The following is a 23,475-nucleotide window of genomic DNA, read 5'->3' as shown; positions in this document are numbered from 1 at the left end:
TTGCCTAAGCTGTTAGCAAAGCTCTGCATCTATGAAGAGGGTAACACAGGCAGCATGTGAGCAGACATGTCTTGTCTGGTCCACAGTATTTTAAAAGGCACTGTAACTATGCAGTATTTTTTTAATGTCCAGCCGGCATTCTGCATTTATGCCATCTGCCTGGCCCCCACAGCTATGAGTTTTCAAACCTTGCTTATTCCATGACTAAGTGTCTCTGAGTCCTATACCTAACTACTCTTACATACACTTTTTAAAAAAATTATAGTTGATTTACCATATTATATTAGTTTCAGGTGTAAACAAAGTTGATTCAATATTTTTATAGATTATCATATACTTTTCACATTATTAGTTAAAAGGTTTCTCAGTTCACAGCAAATTAGAAAGAAAAATAAGGACCTTTTAAGAAATCTGACAGTAAAGAAAAGGCAGGAAGAAGGAAAAATAATTAGACAAAAGTCACTTGCAATATGCAGCCATATAGTCTATTTTCTAGCTCATTAGCCTCTCTATATATATCACCATTCTAGATAAGCAGAACAACTGAGGGTCTATGTAGTCACTCAAGAGTTTTGAAAGGTGGTATTTTTTTTTAAGATAAAAGTTTCCATTATCCGGAAAATTCTCTTAAATAGAAATCCTCTTTGAAAATGCTGAATATGTTTATTAGATATTTGATTTTAAAAAGATAATTTCTGAATACTTACCTAAGCGGCTATATAATTCTCGACTTGTTTTTAGATCCATTTTCTCCTGTTCCTCCAGTGAAACATCTGGATAAGACACTATTTTTTGATGTTTCCCACTACTGTGAGGCTTCTCTGAGTGTCTTGGTATAGATCTACTTGCCTCTGTCTTTGTGACCTCTTTAGGCTGGGATACAGCCGAAGTAAGTGACACATTTGGGGCAACCACTTTATCACACATGTATAAGTAGTAGCTGAAAACAAAGAATGGCAAAAGAAGATACATATTACATTTAGGTAAAAAGCAAAATATATTACATCAATTTCTATGGTTAAACAATTTTCTTTAAATCAAAACAGATAACAGAACAACTCAGAAAATAAGGGTCATAGAAAGGAATTCTTGAAAAAGTAAGTAGTTGAGGCAGAAAGAGTAAAATTATCAGGTTATTTTTGTTATTTTACAAAAAGTAGCTTCTAAGCACTTAAAAAGATAATGGAAAATCAGTCTCTTCTCCTTCCCTCAAAATCACGAGAACTAAAACCATGAAGTACTTTACAGAGCAGTTCAACAGCCCTGAGTAGGTAAGGTTTATGCCGAAAGAAAACAGACTATACACTACTCTGGAGGACTATTTCCGTGCCTGCCACCCCTCCAAAGCAAGGAATCCTTGCTCTTTATTGTGGTGAGACTGATTCAGTCCCACACTGCAAGGCTATGGCCTGACTCATCACAGCCCCAACAAAGAGCTCCCAGGGTCCTTCTCCCTTCTCAGGGAGAGAACCAGCATTCTGAATGCTGCCCAGCTACTGGGCAGTCCTCCTTGGATCAAACCCCACAGAGCAATCTTCTGAAAATACTTTAGCATTTCTTACTTATTTGATAAAACAGCAATAATAAATTGTGCAAAACTAAGATCAAAGGGATAACTACCAATTTTACTCAAAGCTCATATAAAATTGTTCAGGAGATTATCTGAGAGACTCATGGAACAAAATTTGAGCTACATATTTAAGTGCCACATGATTAACTATAATCTGCTTAACCTCTAGCCAAAAAAACCTCTAGATGCAACCATTTAACTGACCAAACACTTCATCTTCTGAACTCTAAATAATCTCGTCTCATATCATTTTCCTTGTACAGGACATCTATGTAGTCCCTCTTTACCAATCACATGAATTCTGAGAATGAAAACTCAGTATTCTGCTAAGAAAACTGACAGGTTTATTACTGCCCAAAAACTTACTTCAAATGTAATAGGAATAGAAGGAACTATATAAATGTAAGTAAGATTGAGATTCTTTATCACTGTGCTTGGGGAGATAAATATGTACAGTAGCAGATAAAAATCTAGGTTTTATAAATATAAACTGTAATCTAAGGTGCATTTTTATTGAAAATATGAAAATTGATTTTGAGGGTGTGGCTACTATGAAATCCTCTAACTTTCAAAAAAGTTTCGTTTTAAAATATCAAAGTTGACAGAGAGGGGAAGATGGAGGAAGAGTAAGATGCAGAGATCACCCTCCTCCCCACAGATACATCAGAAATACATCTACACGTGGAACAACTCCTACAGAACACCTACTGAACACTGACAGAAGGCCTCAGACCTCCCAAAAGACAAGAAACTCCCCATGTACCTGGGTAGGGCAAAAGAAAAAAGAACAAACAGAGACAAAAGAATAGGGACGGGACCTGCACCAGTGGGAGGGAGCCGTGTTGAGGAAAGGCTTCCACACACTAGCAGCCCCTTCCTTCGCGGGCGGAGACTGCAGGTGGCGAGGCGGGGAGCTTCGGAGACACGGAGGAGAGCACAGCAAACAGGGGTGTGGAGGGCAAAGCGGAGAGGTTCCCCCACAGAGGATCGGTGCCGACCGCCACTCACCAGCCCGAGAGGCTTGTCTGCTCACCCGCCAGGGCGGGCGGGGGCTGGGAGCGGAGGCTCGGGCTTCTGTCGGATCGCAGGGAGAGGACTGGCGGTGTGAACACAGCCTAAAGGGGGCTAGTGCGCCACGGGTAGCCGGGAGGGAGTCCGGGGAAAAGTCTGGACCTGCCGAAGAGGCAAGAGACTTTTTCTTCCCTCTTTGTTTCCTGGTGCGCGAGGAGAGGGGATTAAGAGCGTTGCTTAAAGGAGCTCCAGAGACGGGCGCGAGCCGCGGCTAAAAGCATGAACCCCAGAGACGGGCATGAGACGCTAAGGCTGCTGCTGCCGCCACCAAGAAGCCTGTGTGTGAGCACAGGTCACTATCCACACCTCCCTTCCGGGGAGCCTGTGCAGCCCGCCACTGCCAGGGTCCCAGGATCCAGGGACAACTTCCCCGGGAGAACGCACAGCACACCTCAGGCTGCTGCAATGTCACGCTGGCCTCTGCCGAGCGGCTTGCCCCACACTCCGAGCCCCTCCCTCCCCCCGGCCTCAGGGAGCCGGAGCCCCGGAATCAGCGGCTCCTTTAACCCCGTCCTGTCTGAGTGAAGAACAGACACCCTCCGGTGACCTACACGCAGAGGACCTACACCCCGGGAGTTGTGAGAACAAAGAAGAGAAATGGAAATCTCTCCCAGCAGCCTCACGAGCAGCGGATTAAATCTCCACAATCAACTTGATGTACCCTGTGTCTGTGGAATACCTGAATAGACAACGAATCATCCCAAATTGAGGAGGTGGACTCTGAGAGCAAGATTTATTATTTTTTCCGCTTTTCCTTTTTGTGAGTGTGTATGTTTCTGTGTGAATTTTGTCTGTATAGCTTTGCTTTCACCATTTGCCCTAGGGTTCTAGCCGTCCGTTTTTTTTGTTGTTGCTTTTGTTTTTTACTTTAAAAAATTTTTCTTTTCTTAATAATTATTTTTTTATTTTAATACTTTTATTTTATTTTACCTTACTTTATTTTATTTTCTTTTATCCTCTTTCTTTTTACTTTTTCTCCCTTTTATTCTGAGCCGTGTGGATGAAAGGTTCTTGGTGCTGCGGCCAGCAGTCATTGCTGTGCCTCTGAGGTGGGAGAGCCAACTTCAGGACCCTGGTCCACAAGAGACCTCCCAGCTCCACATAATATCAAACGGAGAAAATCTCCCAGAGATCTCCATCTCAACACCAACACCCAGCTTCACTCAACGACCAGCAAGCTACAGTGCTGGACACCCTATGCCAAACAACTAGCAAGACAGGAACACAACCCCACCCATTAGCAGAGAGGCTGCCTAAAATCATAAGGCCACAGACCCCCCAAAACACACCACCAGACGTGGACCTGCCCACCAGAAAGACAAGATCCAGCCTCATCCACCAGAACACAGGCACTAGTACCCTCCACCAGGAAGCCTACACAACCCACTGAACCAACCTTAGCCACTGGGAACAGACACAAAAAACAACAGGAACTACGAACCTTCAGCCTGCAAAAAGGAGACCCGAAACACAGTAAGATAAGCAAAATGAGAAGACAGAAAAACACACAGCAGATGAAGGAGCAAGATAAAAACCCACCAGACCTAACAAATGAAGAGGAAATAGGCAGTCTACCTGAAAAAGAATTCAGAATAATGATAGTAAAGATGATCCAAAATCTTGGAAATAGAATAGAGAAAATGCAAGAAACATTTAACAAGGATCTAGAAGAACTAAAGATGAAACAAGCAATGATGAACAACACAATAAATGAAATTAAAAATACTCTAGAAGGGATCAATAGCAGAATAACTGAGGCAGAAGAACGGATAAGTGACCTGGAAGATAAAATAGTGGAAATAACTACTGCAGAGCGGAATAAAGAAAAAAGAATGAGAAGAACTGAGGAAAGTCTCAGAGACCTGTCGGACAGCATTAAACGCACCAACGTTCGAATTATAGGGGTTCCAGAAGAAGAAGAGAAAAAGAAAGGGACTGAGAAAATATTTGAAGAGATTATAGTTGAAAACTTCCCTAATATGGTAAAGGAAATAGTTAATCAAGTCCAGGAAGCACAGAGAGTCCCATACAGGATAAATCCAAGGAGAAACATGCCAAGACACATATTAATCAAACTGTCAAAAATTAAATACAAAGAAAACATATTAAAAGCAGCAAGGGAAAAACAACAAATAACACACAAGGGAATCCCCATAAGGTTAACAGCTGATCTTTCAACAGAAACTCTGCAAGCCAGAAGGGACTGGCAGGACATATTTAAAGTGATGAAGGAGAAAAACCTACAACCAAGATTACTCTACCCAGCAAGGATCTCATTCAGATTTGATGGAGAAATTAAAACCTTTACAGACAAGCAAAAGCTGAGAGAGTTCAGCACCACCAAACCAGCTTTACAACAAATGCTAAAGGATCTTCTCTAGGCAAGAAACACAAGAGAAGGAAAAGACCTATAATAACAAACCCAAAACAATTAAGAAAATGGGAATAGGAACATACATATCGATAATTACCTTAAATGTAAATGGATTAAATGCTCCCACCAAAAGACACAGACTGGCTGAATGGATACCAAAACAAGACCCATATATATGCTGTCTACAAGAGACCCACTTCAGACCTAGAGACACCTACAGACTGAAAGTGAGGGGATGGAAAAAGATATTCCATGTAAATGGAAACCAAAAGAAAGCTGGAGTAGCAATGCTCGTATCAGACAAAATAGACTTTAAAATAAAGACTATTAGAAGAGACAAAGAAGGACATTACATAATGATCAAGGGATCGATCCAAGAAGATATAACAATTGTAAATATTTATGCACCCAACATAGGAGCACCTCAATAAATAAGGCAAATACTAACAGCCGTAAAAGGGGAAATTGACAGTAACACATTCATAGTAGGGGACTTTAACACCCCACTTTCACCAACGGACAGATCATCCAAAATGAAAATAAATAAGGAAACACAAGCTTTAAATGATACATTAAACAAGATGGACTTAATTGATATTTATAGGACATTCCATCCAGAAACAACAGAATACACATTTTTCTCAAGTGCTCATGGGACATTCACCAGGATAGATCATATCTTGGGTCACAAATCAAGCCTTGGTAAATTTAAGAAAATTGAAATTGTATCAAGTATCTTTTCCGACCACAACGCTATGAGACTAGATATCAATTACAGGAAAAGATCTGTAAAAACTACAAACACATGGAGGCTAAACAATACAGTACTTAATAACGAAGCAATCACTGAAGAAATCAAAGAGGAAATCAAAAAATACCTAGAAACTAATGACAATGGAGACACGACAACCCAATACCTATGGGATGCAGCAAAAGCAGTTCTAAGATGGAAGTTTATAGCAATACAATCCTACCTTAAGAAACAGGAAACATTTTGAATAAACAACCTAACCTTGCACCTAAAGCAACTAGAGAAAGAAGAACAAAAACACCCCAAAGTTAGCAGAAGGAAAGAAATCATAAATAAATGAAAAAGAAGTGAAGGAAATGATAGCAAAGATCAATAAAACTAAAAATTGGTTCTTTGAGAAGATAAACAAAATTGATAAACCATTAGCCAGACTCATCAAGAAAAAAAGTGAGAAGACTCAAATCAATGGAATTAGAAATGAAAAAGGAGAAGTAACAACTGACACTGCAGAAATACAAAGATCATGAGAGATTACTACAAGCAACTCTATGCCAATAAAATGGACAACGTGGAAGAAATGGACAAATTCTTAGAAAGGCACAACCTGCCAAGAATGAATCAGGAAGAAATAGAAAACATGAACAGACCAGTCACAAGCACTCAAATTGAAAATGTGATTAAAAATCTTCCAACAAACAAAAGCCCAGGACCAGTTGGCTTCACAGGTGAATTCTATCAAACATTTAGAGAGCGCTAACACCTATCCTTCTCAAACTCTTCCAAAATATAGCAGAGGGAGGAACACTCCCAAACTCATTCTACGAGGCCACCATCACCCTGATACCAAAACCAGACAAGGATGTCACAAAGAAAGAAAACTACAGGCCAGTATCACTGATGAACATAGATGCAAAAATCCTTAACAAAATACTAGCAAACAGAATCCAACAGCACATTAAAAGGATCATTCACCATGACCAAGTGGGGTTTATTCCAGGAATGCAAGGATTCTTCAATACACACAAATCAATCAGTGTGATACACCATATTAACAAATTGAAGGAAAAAACCATACTGTCATCTCAATAGAAGCAGAGAAAGCTTTCGACAAAATACAACACCCATGGGCTTCCCTGGTGGCACAGTGGTTGAGAGTCCACCTGCCGATGCAGGGAACACGGGTTTGTGCCCCGATCTGGGAGGATCCCACGTGCCGCGTAGAGGCTGGGGCCCATGAGCCATGGCCACTGAGCCTGCGCATCCGGAGCCTGTGCTCCGCAACGGGAGAGGCCACAACAGTGAGAGGCCCGTGTACCGCAAAAACAAATTCAACACCCATTTATGATAAAAACCCTCCAGAAAGTAGGCATAGAGGGAACTTTCCTCAACATAATAAAGGCCATATATGACAAACCCACAGCCAATATCATCCTCAATGGTGAAAAACTGAAAGCATTTCCACTAAGATCAGGAACAAGACAAGGTTGCCCACTCTCACCACTCTTATTCAACATAGTTTTGGAAGTTTTAGCCACAGCAATCAGAGAAGAAAAGGAAAATAAAAGAAATCCAAATCGGAAAAGAACAAGTAAAGCTGTCACTGTTTGCAGATGACATGATACTATACATAGAGAATCCTAAAGATGCAACCAGAAAACTACTAGAGCTAATCAATGAATTTGGTAAAGTAGCCGGATACAAAATTAATGCTCAGAAATCTCTGGCATTCCTATACACTAATGATGAAAAATCTGAAAGTGAAATGAAGAAAACACTCCCATTTACCATTGCAACAAAAAGAATAAAATACCTAGGAATAAACCTACCTAAGGAGACAAAAGACCTGTATGCAGAAAATTATAAGACACTGATGAAAGAAATTAAGGATGATACAGATAGATGGAGAGATATACCATGTTCTTGGATTGGAAGAATCAACGCTGTGCAAATGACTCTACTGCCCAAAGCAATCTACAGATTCAATGCAATCCCTATCAAACTACCACCGGCATTTTTCACAGAACTAGAACAAAAAATTTCACAATTTGTATGGAAACACAAAAGACTCTGAATAGCCAAAGCAATCTTGAGAACAAAAAACGGAGCTGGAGGAATCAGGCTCCCTGACTTCAGACTATACTACAAAGCTACAGTAATCAAGACAGTATGGTACCGGCACAAAAACAGAAATATAGATCGATGGAACAGGATAGAAAGCCCAGAGATAAACCCACGCACATGTGGTCACCTTATCTTTGATAAAGGAGGCAGGAATGTACAGTGGAGGAAGGACAGCCTCTTCAATAAGTGGTGCTGGGAAAACTGGACAGGTACATGTAATAGTAGATCACTCCCTAACACCATATACAAAAATAAGCTCAAAATGGATTAAAGACCTAAATGTAAGGCCAGAAACTATAAAACTCTTAGAGGAAAACACAGGCAGAACACTCTATGACATAAATCACAGCAAGATCCTTTTTGACCCACCTCCTAGAGAAATGGAAATAAAAATAAACAAATGGGACCTAATGAAACTTCAAAGCTTTTGCACAGCAAAGGAAACCATAAACAAGACCGAAAGACAACCCTCAGAATGGGAGAAAATATTTGCAAATGAAGCAACTGACAAAGGATTAATTTCCAAAATTTACAAGCAGCTCATGGAGCTCAATAACAAAAAAAGAAACAACCCAAACCAAAAATGGGCAGAAGACCTAAATAGACATTTCTCCAAAGAAGATATACAGACTGCCAACAAACACATGAAAGAATGCTCAACATCATTAATCATTAGAGAAATGCAAATCAAAACTACAATGAGATATTATCTCACACCAGTCAGAATGGCCATCATCAAAAAATCTAGAAACAATAAATGCTGGAGAGGGTGTGGAGAAAAGGGAACACTCTTGCACTGCTGGTGGGAATGTGAATTGGTACAGCCACTATGGAGAACAGTATGGAGGTTCCTTAAAAAACTACAAACAGAACTACCATATGACCCAGCAATCCCACTACTGGGCATATACCCTGAGAAAACCATAATTCAAAAAGAGTCATGTACCAAAATGTTCATTGCAGCTCTATTTACAATAGCCCAGAGGTGGAAACAACCTAAGTGTCCATCATTGGATGAATGGATAAAGAAGATGTGGCACATATGTACAATGGGATATTACTCAGCCATAAAAAGAAACGAAATTGAGCTACTTGTAATGAGGTGGATAGACCTAGAGTCTGTCATACAGAGTGAAGTAAGTCAGAAAGAGAAAGACAAATACCGTATGCTAACACATATATATGGAATTTAAGAAAAATTTTAAAATGTCATGAAGAACCTAGGGGTAAGACAGGAATAAAGACACAGACATACTAGAGAACGGACTTGAGGATATGGGGAGAGGGAAGGGTGAGCTGTGACAAAGCGAGAGAGAGGCATGGACATATATACACTACCAAACGTAAGGTAGATAGCTAGTGGGAAGCAGCCACATAGCACAGGGAGATCAGCTTGGTGCTTTGTGACCGCCTGGAGGGGTGGGATAGGGAGGGTGGGAGGGAGGGAGACGCAAGAGGGAAGAGATATGGGAACATATGTATATGTATAACTGATTCACTTTGTTATAAAGCAGAAACTAACACACCATTGTAAAGCAATTACACTCCAATAAAGATGTAAAAAAATAATAATAATAAATAAAAATAAAATAAAATATCAAAGTTGCACACCACACTCTTGAAGAGTTGGTTTACTTGTTGAAGGGAAGTAAGGAAATAAAAAGAAAACTTCCATTTTTTTCACTTTACGGCAAAAAAGAAATGACCTATTTCTAGGGGAAAAAAAAAAACATAGAAACACACAGGAAAGGTTAATTCAAATATTCAACACTATTTATAATTCATTTCATTGATTAGCAAAAAACCCTGAAACTATAAAATGAATTCCCAGGGCCTAGAATAGTACCTGATGTATAGATGTTGAATGAATGAATGAATGAGCCAATACCCACTCACCTGGGGTGTAGAAATGAATGTGTCTGAGAAACATGGTCACCTTCCTGCTTTATAACTGGATACCATGACTGTAATTCCATTCCTGGTGGTGTATCTATCTGTAGAAAAATGTGGAAGGGGAAAAGTTTATTGAAAGAGGATGTGATGGGTAATTTTATGTATCTACTTGACAGAGCCATAGGCTGCCTCCGGAAAACACTGACTAGTAAAGAATTATGTTATTTAAGAATCATCTTCTAATAAGGCAGTCTTTCCTTAAAGTACCATGTATAGTCACTTAAAACCGAAAGAGACATGAACTGTCCCATCACAAGAACAGTTTTAGCATGTATGTTAACATGGACTACCAGAATGATTTCATCAAATATCATACTTATGGAATCTATTTTAAAAATCCATTTTAAATAATAGTACTCTGCAAATGTGCAGCATTGCTAAGTTCTGATTCTTCTCATTGTTACAATTACCTAGAATATACCCCCCCATCCCTATAGTATTTCTTAGCATATTATATTAGATAACATTCTACAGCAATATTTTGCCAAACTTTAAAACCACTGTGTCTGCTAACACTTATCAGTAAACCACATTTTCTCATAAATATGAAAAGTTCTTTTTAGCCCTGAAGGATGAACTCTACCTGTAAATAAAGTAAGAGGAGAAGGTAACTGGCCACCTCAAAGTTCACGATAAGAACTTTATATCCTGCTTATTTCTAACGAATACCTGATTAAGTAGGTATACTTATCTCCATTTTACAGCTAAGAAAACTGAGGTTCAGAAACTTAGATAGAAAAGAATAAATAACCTGTGGTTACTAACTTCCTCATTTGGTTTGTTTTATATTTTGTCTCCCCTCCCCCGACACACACACATATTGGTAGGAGATCAATGTTTTGTTAAGAATTACTGGGCAAGGAATTTGAAAGACTAACAAGAGCACAAGGTTATAGCGAAAAGAAGAGCATTTCGAAAGGATTTAAGAGGTGAGTATTCAGTGAGGGCCTCTAGACTCTGTAAGAGTAGAATTTGTTTCTAAACCTCACAATCCTGATCAAGTATTCTAAAGTTCAGAATCTGGGGCAAAAGCAACTGCTTATTTATAAAATAAATCAATCATTTGTTTACACAGTTTCTCAGCCTATAGCTTAGTTCTACCATAAATTAGAAAGGGAACTGACTGCTGGCAACAGAAATACTAAATGATAGATACCAGGTGCCAGCTGACAACCTAGGGAGAGAGGAAAATTACAAGACACAAACACAAAAACTGATTCAAAAAGCAACACAATCTGAGGGCTTTATCACACATAGGCCAGGGCAAATAATTTAATGTATCTCAATTGTTCCCTACCCTTATCACAACAGAGTAACTGATGTTTAAGAAGTCTTGAGTCAACATGACATGCTTATAGTCGATATTTATACTTACATTTATAGTATACCATATACATATATATATACCATACACATACCATTTAGAAAGACTGAAAACTATTTAAGACATTTTAGAATTCATTTAAAAAAAGGTTAAAGTTTTTAAAAAGACACAGTGCTGAGAAGAGTAGTTTCATCATCTAGAAAACTCACTTAGGCAGAACATTTTTCACCCCAACACTGTGATAAAAAAGGTGTTAATGAGCAGGGGTAAGCTCACTCTAACAAATCAGTGACGTATAAGATTGGCTCAAATTAAATGAGAATTTCATTTTTAGAAGTTATCTGTTAAACTCATTATTTAGAAAATATGGAAAGCTCCACTTTAAATCAGTTTTATATCTGAGACAATTCTGGATGTACTGCCCAAGAAATCAACTGTTTCCAGATGTTTTAAATTAAAATTACTAAAATTGATTTATATATTTTAAAGTTTTCCCTCTATTACAGATAACTGGAATGTCAAATTTCAGAATAACAAATTCTAAACTTCTTCAGCCAGAGATCTTGACTTCAAATCTGATTCAATTTTGATCAAGTTCATTTTAAAACTCTACAGCTTGATTTGTATAAGTTTTACCTTTATTCATGATCCAAACTCAGTATAGCTTTGTTTCCATGATGTCTCTAAACTTCAAATGCCACCTTAAATAACTGCTAGCACATTCTTTCTATTTAAACATCCATCCCTCTCTAGTTTCTGACCTTTATTTTGTTTCCTATTCTTGCACCAACACATGAAGAGAGTCACAGAGGAGGGGTTACTAAAAAAAACCTTCCTTAAAGATCACCTAGTGCAGTCCTCTAGGTAATGTCTGAACTCCCTATACAAAATCCCTGATGAGTGGCTATTCCGCCTCTGCTTAAACAGCAGCTTGAGGTCAAGTACTGTCTTAATCACTTTTGTATTTTCAGTTCCTAGCACCATGCATGGCATGTAGTAGGGACTCAATAAATATTTGTTGAATGAATTCTGAATGACAGTGTAGCTCATTAATTCCCAGGGTAGCCTTTTTTAAGGTTAATCTGCTACCAGGAAACTCACAAGATAGTCTCTTTCACATTTAATACCCTTCTGTTCAATGAAGTACCAACAATCCTAAGTCTCTGGGTTGTATTTTGAGAGATCAGATCTACAAATTAAATAATATAAATGATGGGGAAATGCACAACACTAACCATGATAAAATGTTGGGAGTTAATTTTACCTAATATGCTGTGGTAAGCCATAAACACATTTATAACAAATTATCCTAACTGCATGTTAAAAACAATTATGAAAAGCACATATTATACAACAGAACATTCACGGGCATGCCAGATTTTCTCATCTATTATGCATTTGTGGCAACATACAAATTAGGTCTTCAAAAAAAATAACAATATAATTAAATGGCACAGCAATAATGCTACTACTGATCAGGAATAAAAATGAGACACCAAGATACACACATCTATTGCCTTTCCTTTTACCTTTCAATATGAGAATAATTTCATTCCCATCGTGTACTTAAACATTAAAATAGAATACATTACATTACTTGGCAAAGAAGAGAAGTAGATCACTTAGTAGCTTAAGTTAGAGCCTTAAGATTTTAAAATACTTCTATTGCCCAACTTCCCCATAATTATCTACCACAAAATGAACAGATGGCATCCTCATCTGAAACATATAAGAAAAATTTCAGACATATGATTTCATTCCAAAAGTTCTTTCTCTAAGTCGTAAAACAACAAATAACGTCTATGAAAGCAAAATTTAAATAAGCCCAAAATGTATAGAAGTTAACTTTAAATAAGTAAAAATTAGGAAATGCTTTATGCAAGTTTCTCTAAATTTCAACTTACTGTGTTATGTACACATGACCCTTTAATAATCAGGTTTCCTAATAAAGAATCATTGTATTTTGGTACCATGCTTATTAGCCTCACAATGACAAATAGTTTAGAGAACTTGATTTCATTTACAAAAAGACCAATAAGCATTTGTCACCACTTTCTAGTTACAAAAGCAATTCCACCCACTCAGCACCCTTTGTATACTAACATTCCAATTTGCACTAAAAAAAAACCCCAAAAAACAAAAATCAAAATGCTTTAAAATTCCCAGATTTATCTTCAATAATAAACTTTGATTTGAGGTGGCACTTTAGTTTCTAATTACAGTGTCAGATTAATATTATGATCTTTAAGTCCTAATGACAAACACTGATGAACTAAAGAAATCAAGACAATATCTCAAAGTATTGATGGGATTTCAAAAATTCCCCTCAAAAAATCAGAATTAAATCTTTTTAAAATATGTGGAAAATATTTTTTAAAATAGAATTTAGAAAGACAAAGATTAATGTTTACAGTTTGGTATTTATAAGCCAGTAAGCATATGAAGGACTAGTAGACTGATAAATTTCATAGTCTATCCTCCTATAATGGTGTGCTTACATAAAAAGTAAAAGATAATGCATATTAAATACACATTACTTTGTACAAGCCAAACATAAATCGTTAGCAACCTTAGTAAACACATGACCAAACACATAGTTAAGCAACAACTCCTTAGCTATAAAGCCAATATACCTGCCAGGTTCCTTTTACTGTGTATAATACTAAGACATTCAAGTGGTCCATAAATGATTTCAGAAGGACACAAAAGACACCCTACCAGACAGCTGCCAACAACTCCTACTGAAAGAAACTGAATCTCTCAGAATAGGATCAGGTTTTCTCAATACTTCCAACAGGCTGTGAATGAGTGTTTCAACAACTGAAACAGGAATAGTGTTACAAGGTAGCAAATAGCTACTTAAGAGATTTTAAGGCTTAGTTTTGTGCCTCATTTCATTGTAATTATTAGAATTAATCAACCTAATGCAAAACCGGAACAATAAGGTCTAAGCACTTCCACTAACTTATCAAAGATGGATCTGCAGAAATCACAATGTCTGTTGCTCCTCCACACTACAGAATCATATCTACCTCATAAAGCCAATTTTAGGTTTAAAGTGCTTAAAAACTCTCAAAGGAAAAGCAAGGTCACATTCTTATAATGTGCAACTCTCTTCTTAAATCCTTCATGGAAACAAAGCCATGTAAAAGTCAGTAGTACGATATTCCTCCCTTAAACTTAAAGGAAACAGGGCTTCCCTGGTGGCACAGTGGTTAGGAATCCATCTGCCAATGTAGGGGACAAGGGTTGGAGCCCTGGTCCGGGAAGATCCCATATGCTGTAGAGCAACTAAGCCCATGAGCCACAACTACTGAGTCTGCACTCTAGAGCCCGCAAGCCACAACTACTGAGCCCGTGTGCCACAACTACTGAAGCCCGCATGCCTAGAGCCCGTGCTCCGCAAGGACAAGCCACTGCAATGAGAAGCCCGCACACTGTGAACTCGCCGCAACTAGAGAAAGCCCGTGTGCAGCAACGAAGACCCAATGAAGCCAAAAATAAATAAATTTATTTTAAAAAAAACTTAAAGGAAACAAACTGATAAAAATCCTGTTAATTTCTTGAACTTGAAAAATAATTTCTTTACACTGGAATTCTATGGTGTCCAATCCACTTAATATTGCAATTATTTGAAAATTTCCATGTCATATACATCTTTTCACTAAAATATCTGTTATAAAAAGTTTTAATCTAGGGCTTCCCTGGTGGTGCAGTGGTTAAGAATCCGCCTGCCAACGCAGGACACACGGGTTCAAGCCCTGGTCCAGGAGGATCCCACGTGCCGTGGAGCAACTAAGCCCGTGCGCCACAACTACTGAGCCTGTGCTCTAGAGCCCACGAGCCACAGCTACTGAAGCCTGCACGCCTAGAGCCCGTCCTCTGCAACAAGAGAAGCCACCACAATGAGAAGCCCGCACACTGCAACGAAGAGTAGCCCACGCTCACCGCAACTAGAGAATGCCTGTGCCCAGCAACAAAGATCCAATGCAGCCAAAAATAAATTAATTTTTTAAAAAAGTTTTAATCTATATACATGTTAGGCTTTGCTTTTCTATCCCATTTCAGCATAGATGCTTTTTAAAAATTATCTCAGATTTTGGCCTTCAAATAATGTCAATTGACAATATCAAAATGTAAATTAGTTAATTTTACTATGTGCAATATATTGCATTTTTTTAAATTTTACTCTATTTCATGTATTTTTAAAATGCTGGTGACCCAGTAAATTGACTTTTTTGATATCCCCCTCACCCTTCTCAACTGAGGTTCTCAAGAAAATTAAGCCAAAACTCTGCAAAGCTTCCACTGTATGCATTAAATTAACTTCTCTCCAAAGGACTTAGAAAGGTACTATATACCATCCTTTCTATGGCTTAATTCTCCTCTCATAGAACCCCAGATGAGAAAGGCTGCATGGGTGACAAATTGCAATTTGATAAACACTGCTCTAAGTACATGTCCTAAAGTTTGTCCAAATGTATTATTTCAACAATTAGGTCTTAAGTTAATAACCTGTGCACTCTACAGATGCTTTTGCACAGATTTACAAAGCATTATGTACGTAAAGGAATAAATTCCAACGGTGGTTATCACTCCATGGTGAAATTATGAGGAAATTCTGTTTTCTTCTTTGTACTTTTTTTAGGATTTACTCTAATGGGCCTATATTGCTTTCAAAAAAAAAAAATTTTTTTTTTTCAAAATGGAAAGCCGTAGTATTATGTACCAAAATGGTCTTTAGTAATTTTAACTTTTGTATTCCTTGTCCCCATAAGATAAACAAAATAGGCACTTTTAAGGCTATTAGAAATCTCAAAATAAATTCAATACCACAAATAAAAACAAAATGCTGTTTCGCTTTAAAACGAAACTCTTTTCCTCCTTGAAAATCACTGGTAGCTTTCTAGGGCTACTAAGACTTTTCATTCAGTTGCATCCAAACTTTTGTTAAGCATACATCACATTCTAGGTTTAGAAACTACGAGATGAATTCCTGCCCTAGGGAGCCTCCAACTAGTCTTTACATACATATTTCTGTGACCCATTTCTAAGTCTAGGAATCAAAATGAGTTTTAAACTAACTTTAAATCTTTCCTATTCATTTCTCTTTCTGCCTAGCATGGTGCTGTAATACTTTATTTAGTGATGGAACCAAACCACACCTTAAATTATATATTCTTCATGCCTTTTTAGTCAAATAAAATCCTTACATTATTTTAATGTACATGTAACGTATATGAAACCTCAACAGACCAAATTTTATGCATTGACAAAATAAAGGTTCAAGCCATTACTAAAACTATTCCCAAACTAGTTCTACCTCTTTACTTGAACAAATTGAGTTCTGGCTCCACACTCTCTACTACCAGAATTCTAAAGGCATTGAAATTAATCCAATTCTTGCTTTCTTCCTTGTTCTCCAAGTGGTATAAATTATAACATATGCATAGGTATGAGAACACTACTGGCTAACTATGTACCGATTCAGGCCTATCCTTTTTCTTTTCTTCCTTGAAGTTTCTTAATTTTTTCCCATTTCTCAGACCAAAAGGATAAAGCGTTTTATCAGAAGCCTTTTTTAAAATATTAACATTTTAAAATGTTTAAAAAATTAAAATTTTTTAATGATAAAATGAATATAGACTCTATATTTCCTAAACCATAAGGGGGCACTATTCCCAAAGCCATTCTAAAGATTTCACTGAAATTTCCTTATTTTTTATAACAAATGTGTTTTCACTGAAATTTCCTTCTTATATTTTATAACAAACGTGTTTTGTACTTTCTTCTTGCATACTTCATTCTGATAAATAAACAAATATCCAACTAGTATAATTACTGTGTACAAACAACTAAAAGTGAGATACAGCTGAGCCCAACACTCAGTTATCTTACTTTGAAATATCTTCAGATAATTCTAGATAAATCAAGAAAATGTTTGGGGAAAGGAAAAATCCCGAAATACATATTAGTAAATATTTCAATAATAGTTTGAAGTACCATCTGATATTTCTAGACTCAACTTCCAAAGTACTTTTAAATCCATTCTCTCATTTGACCAGTTGTCTTATTCAACAGTTTATTTGCAAATTATATAAGTTTATTAAGGGTTAAACCATAATTTTTCCAAAAAAATCCCCAATATTCTAAAATACAATGGAGCATTGTCTCCCCAAAATTTATTCAGTTTAAAAAATTTTTTCTTTTTCACTGAGTAACTTTGACCTGCCAAGCAGTAAACTAAATTCTGGGAAACCAGGAAAAAGATCGTCTCAAAACTCATTAAGACAGTTGTTAATTTTATAAAGTTAGAAAAAAATATTCATACTCGTCCTTTATATGAGCACAAATACTTCATTTGATTCTGACCTTATAGCCACTTAATAAAAATTTATGCTAATCATAAAATGCAAACTCTGCCTCTGATGTAACAAATTACCATCAAATCTATCACAATTATTACTGGTACACATTTTGTCCCAACACTACTCTGCAAGTTACCCATCCTCTCTAGTGTATTTCTTTACCTCACTTAGGTTGGTACTAAGAAACACACTTCCTAAACAGAAGTATAATAGCTTACAAGAGGGGAGAAATTTTTTGGAGGATTATCATTATTGCCAATGACCTCGCAGAAATGAACTGTAAGAAAAATGCAAAACTAAAAAAAGTGAAATGTTTAATTAATAGGCTTTAAGAGGAAAACTTTTAAGTTGATATCTTTAGGTAATCTATTTGCATCACAGATAATCCATAGGATTTTTTCCCTAAGCAAAGTAAGAACTGTATTATTTTACTTACCTAACAGTACTCAAGTCTAAATGTTAGAAATCTAAATTTTAACCCCTAAAAATTTATAAAGGCATAAACCATCTTTACTTAGTGAACTGGAGAATGTCAGCCACATGCTGTAACAGCAAAGAATCACCTATAATGATCTTATCAGTTGACTACAAATAGGTTTTTCTAATGTGCTTGAAAATAATCTCAAGGAAACATCACCCTTCAAATTTTACTTACAAATGATCAGTTTGCTTGGCAAATCTTTTTTCCACAGATAGGAACTAAGATTCAACAAAATCAGAATTAGATCAAATAAACAATACCCACTGGAGATATGGAAAAGAATCAAGAATATGATATTCTTCCATATGTTTGTGCACTATAAAATACAATAATCATTTTTCTAATAAAAACATAAAAAACTCAAATGATATGAAGAGACAGTTTTGATAACACCATTTTGCAAAGCAACCTAGGCAAATCTAAAAATCAAGTATTATTTCTTGTGGTGACCTGAGTGAGAAAGAGTTCAAAATACTATACCTCTGGTGTCTGCAAAGAATAGTCAGCTCTTCACTTAGAACACTGACCTTCTACCACTTATTTCTCCCATCTAAATATAGCTCCTAATTATGCAAAGTAAATATAGTTTTTAGTTATGCAAATAGTTTGGTGACCATCACTAATATAATTTCCATCCTTAGAAATAATTCAACAGTTGCTACATTTCAAACAATTGCCTACTGAGTTTGAGGGGATTTTTAAAATTCAAAAACCTACTCTGACTACATTAACTAAACATACCCAATTACATCAGTGTTCACACTAAACATAAGGACCTTTAGATAAGAGGTTAATATATTTAGCATATGCTTTAATTTTTTTAAAAAAATCCTGTTTTGAGTTTTTTAAATGAGCTTCCTCTGGATGTATTTGGTTTGTTGGGCAACCAATTCAGTGACTCACAGAAGATAATGAAAAATGTTCCCCAGCCAAGGACTATCTCCGTGCCCCCTTCCCAGTAAAATACCTTAGTCTACATACAAGTTAACAGAGAGCTTAGGAACCATTATACTAAGGTAAGTTGATAAGAAAAGTTAATGTTTCTCAAAATTCAGTTTCTGCTACTGAGTTTGCTTCTGGGAAAAGTAGTGAAAATTACTAGACTTGAAGTCAGAAGAACTGCATTCAACTCCTGATTCTACCACTTACCAGTTATACAACCAGAAGCATGTGACCCATCTGAACCCACCGGTTTCTCATCTCAACTTCAAAAGAGAACTACTTCGCCAAGTTTTGAGGAGTAAATTTTCAAAATGTGAAGTGGCAAGCATGTATTACTACACATGAACTCCCCAAACACTTCTTTCTTAAAGGTTTGATTACTGGAAATTTTCAAATTCCCTTAAATTGCTTAAAATTCACATAAAATTGGAAAAAATAACAGAACACACCAGAAACACTGGCAAATACTGCAAAACATAACATAGTAAAAATATGGGGAAAAAAATCTCACGGCTTCCCCAAATAAAAACTGAATTCAAATTAATAAATTCTGAGACAATAAATGACTACATCCTGATGAAGGACAGTTTCAATTTTAACCAAACCCTAACAAATTCAGTTTCAGTTAAGTAAATTCATCACCTTTTTTTTTTTAACCTTTATCATGGTTCTCAGATATTTTTTCTCACAAACACAGAGCAGGAATATTAGGCAAAGTAATTTATCCCCAAAATGCTTACGTCAGAGCAACCAAGATTGGACCAAGAATATCTGGCAAATAATGTGGCCACTTATGGACATGTGAGAGTCCTAGTTACGTTAGGGCAAGATATCATAAATGTCAAAAGGGGCATTCCACATTTTGAGAATACAGACAATTCTAAACACTATTTTCAGCATGGGACCAAGCCAGCTGTAAGCGTGTCCAACCATGTGAGAACTGGCTTGAACTCAATTCTGCTTTAAAATCAGTTAAACAATATAAACTTACCTAGTAGCCACAGGCAAGGAATTTCCAAGAAGTACTGACCGGTTTGGAATCAGCAAGTAGCAAACTACCCTGAATTCAAGTCTGAAATTATCTTCATTGGGCTTCTGAAGCAAATCACTGTCTTAAAACTACACTGTAACTAAATTTCCCTCAAAACCTGAAAGGTTTAAAGCACAGGCCATGAAACCTTAAGTTTCTTGCCCAAGCTCTAATCTTGCTGTAAATAAACTTCAGTCATTTAATACTTCTGTGAAGCAGAAAGGGCAGAGATATTTCAAGGAATAAAAACTAATTAATAGTGGAAATATTAGATTCTTAAGATGAAGCACGGCCAATCTTTTGTGGTACCAATCAAATAAAATTGTACGTGTAAAACTGTTCAAAAGCAATGCTTGCCACATTTTAAACACTTAGTGTTAGCTATTATACTGATTTTAATCGAGTAGGCAAATATTTAAAAACCAGATCAACAAACTGAATATTTAATAGCCTAAATCTTATCTATTAGCCAGCCATTCAAACTCTTAGAATGAACTAGTGTAGCCTACCAGATAATGCAGTGGGAAAATAAGTTTAAAATCTCTTTGCTGAGACGTTTTTATATTAATGTTTATTTAATCTAAAATAATGTTGGGCTTCCCTGGTGGTGCAGTGGTTAAGAATCCGCCTGCCAATGCAGGGATACAGATTCGAGCCCTGGTCCGGGAAGATCCTACATGCCGCCGAGCAGCTAAGCCCGTGCGCCACAACTACTGAGCCTGCGCGCTAGAGCCCATGAACCGCAACTACTGAGCCCGCGCACCACAACTACTGAAGTCCGGGCACCTAGAGCCCGCACTCTGCAACAAGAGAATCAACTGCAATGATAAGCCTGTGCACCGCAAGGAAGAGTAGCCTCCGCTCGCTGCAACTAGAGAAAGCCTGAGTGCAGCAATGAAGACCCAATGCAGCCAAAAATAAATAAATAAAATAATTTTTTTTAATTTAAAAAATAAAATCATCTTTATTCTAGCTGCCATAATTTTTTTAATTATTCCTCTCTTTAAAAAAAATTCTTGGTGACTAGAATCACGAAATTTTCAGATAAATCTGTCATTTGCATTTGTCTCCAGTACTGATCAAGTCTGAATATTCAATTACAGAAACAATGTCAGAAATCCTAAATACACCTTTGAAAAAACGCTGTTTGGAGCCCACCACCAGAGTTGTATGGGCTACCTATTATATCATTTGCAAATAGAGATAACACCAAAGTGTAAATTATCTTGAGTCCTAGGAAAACAACTGATTTAGTCATCAAAAAGCAAGATGTGTGAAAACAAGGACATGGCTTGAAAAAGAAGCCCCAGATCCTCCACTCCCTGGCTATATAATCTTGGGAAAGCCACTTGATCTCTCTGAGCCTCATTCTCTTTATCTGTAAAATGGGAATAATCCCACTTCTCTCAGTAGGTTGTTTGGAAGATCAAATGAGAACACATACAGGAAAGCACTTTATAGCCTAAAACGTGTAATACAAACATAACATATTATTTAGATGAGTTTTTCCTGTTGTTGCATGAGCAGTAATAGTTTAACAGTTATATTCTAAATAGACTTTTAATTTCAAAGTAAACCATTACCGTTATTCAAAATTGCTATTTAAAAAAAAAAACTTGCCTTGGATTGAGTCCTCTTCCCATTTCTCATGCTAAATTTCTCCTTCATTTCTTCTAAAATTACCTTCAGTTTCTTTTCTTCAGGTGTCCCTAAGTATTTTTGGTTCACGTGAAGATAGCAATGCCATTTGGCTGATTCAAAGCCCCAGTGGCAAGTCCTTTTGTCGGGTGATCTGTGAGAATGCATCACAAATGTCTGAGGCGCAAACATTCCACAGCACTCCAGACACTGAATACACGGGGCATCTGGCTGAACATAAAATTGGGGTGCAAATAAACCCTGACATTTGCCTAAGCATTCATGTTCCACTTCAAAGGCACTGCCAGTTTCCTTCAACTGGGCCAATGAGTTCTTAGCAGGAAGTATACTACCATTTTGAGGAAAAGTGCGTGGCCGCAATAAAGCATTACACAGTCTTTGTGCATCAGTTAATGTGATCAGCCCACAGGACGGGGCATTGAATGGAAGTATTCCCAGGACCTTTAAGATATGAAGCTGGTCTGATGTACACCTTGAACAATAGATGTACAATTCATCACATACTGTATTTATCTGTTGGAGTGAAAATTCTCTGAGAACAGAATTTAGGACTTGGGGCAAACAGAGTCTCTTTTCTCCTCCAACCTGAAAACAAGAAATAGACTCCCCTTCCAACACAGTCTGGGTGAGTTCTGTCGAGCTATCAGAAGGGATGAGCAGTGGACCAGGAAGAACTTGAGGAGATGGAAGAGGCAGAAACACAGTAGGTGACATGCTTTCTTGGGAATACCGAGCGGAAAATGCTGCTGGTCCACCCAGAGAGCTCTGGCTACTTAAATGGAATTGTGCCAAAGTGTGTTTCAAACTGGGATTTAAATGTAAAGGTTCAGGCACAGAGGCACAGGTTCTCTTGACATGCTCTTCATCAGTTTCCATTGGCGCTTCATAGTCGTCCAAGTGTTCCTTCTTTACAGTTGGCATCTTGTTTACCATCATTTTTCCATTTGCATGAATGTCTGTCATCATTTTTTTCACTGGAGGGCTGCCATCATCTCCCATCCCGTTCAGTTTTTTATTTGAGCCCTGAACCAAGGAAAAATTTGTCTGTAGGTTTTCCATTGCTAAAAACTATTGTGTTAAATAAGTAAGTCTGAGATTTGCATTGTTAACTAGTTGCTTATTTGAAGAAACACAATGTATACCAATACTTATGGTAACTTATTCAAACAGAAAATTTAAATTTCCAAAGAGATCTCCCTAAACTACTCAATAGATTTTGCAACTTTGTTTTGGTTCTGCTTATACTCCAAGTATAATTTCACTTCAAGTGCTATAAAATTTCTTATTGTCTAATAACACAGAAAATAATTTTAAGAGGCACACTTCCAAGGAAGCCTTTGTTTTCTTAAGTTCTTCAGATATACGTATTAAAATAAAGTTACCAGTTCTCTCAATTCAAGATGTCCAAGTTCAACGCAATAGTTTGGTTTGGTTTTAAGCACAACACGCAAAAAGTTTATGCAATTACTTGAGTCAAAATTATGCACCCAAATTTAGTATTTGGCACCAAGGACACCAAAAAAGGAGGGAAAAAAGTATCTTCTCTAAAAATGATGATCTGTTGGTCTGTGTGGACAAAATGAAGGCTTGTATAAATCCTCACACCAGTTAAGAAGAGTCTCTGACTCCACTTGAACTTCTACAATTAAAAATGAAACCTAAAGAAAAACTGCCCAGTTATCTTCAGGATTACTGTTCATTCTTCTTTTAATTAATCTGGAAGAGAAGGGGGTTAGGGGAGAGTTACATTTGAATTTGCTCCAGAGCCCGAAGGGTCAGTTTGAAAATAGTTTCTTAATCTTAAACTGAGTTCACTTTACCAAAGGTGACA

The 23,475-nt window shown here is 37.0% G+C and overlaps 1 protein-coding gene across 2 annotated transcripts in view; it reads right to left on the bottom strand.

Annotated features, from left to right (window-relative positions):
• Positions 1 to 23,238, bottom strand: part of SKIL (SKI like proto-oncogene) — a 31,408-nt gene extending 8,170 nt beyond the window's left edge. For both annotated transcript variants that reach the window (XM_049709784.1, XM_049709785.1), the window contains exons 1-3: positions 21,602 to 23,238; positions 9,784 to 9,877; positions 708 to 940 (exon numbers count right to left, since the gene is read on the bottom strand). In XM_049709784.1, the coding sequence (XP_049565741.1) occupies positions 708 to 940; positions 9,784 to 9,877; positions 21,602 to 22,703 (1,429 nt within the window). In that variant the 5' untranslated portion in view covers positions 22,704 to 23,238. The remainder of the gene's footprint in view (positions 1 to 707; positions 941 to 9,783; positions 9,878 to 21,601) is intronic.
• Positions 23,239 to 23,475: the final 237 nt, after the last annotated feature.

Source organism: Orcinus orca, chromosome 5 (assembly GCF_937001465.1).
Source record: "Orcinus orca chromosome 5, mOrcOrc1.1, whole genome shotgun sequence".
In the NCBI taxonomy this organism is placed as follows: Eukaryota; Metazoa; Chordata; class Mammalia; order Artiodactyla; family Delphinidae; genus Orcinus; species Orcinus orca.
The sequence above is the reverse complement of the archived record's forward strand: the minus strand, read 5'-3'. Positions and strand labels throughout refer to the sequence as shown.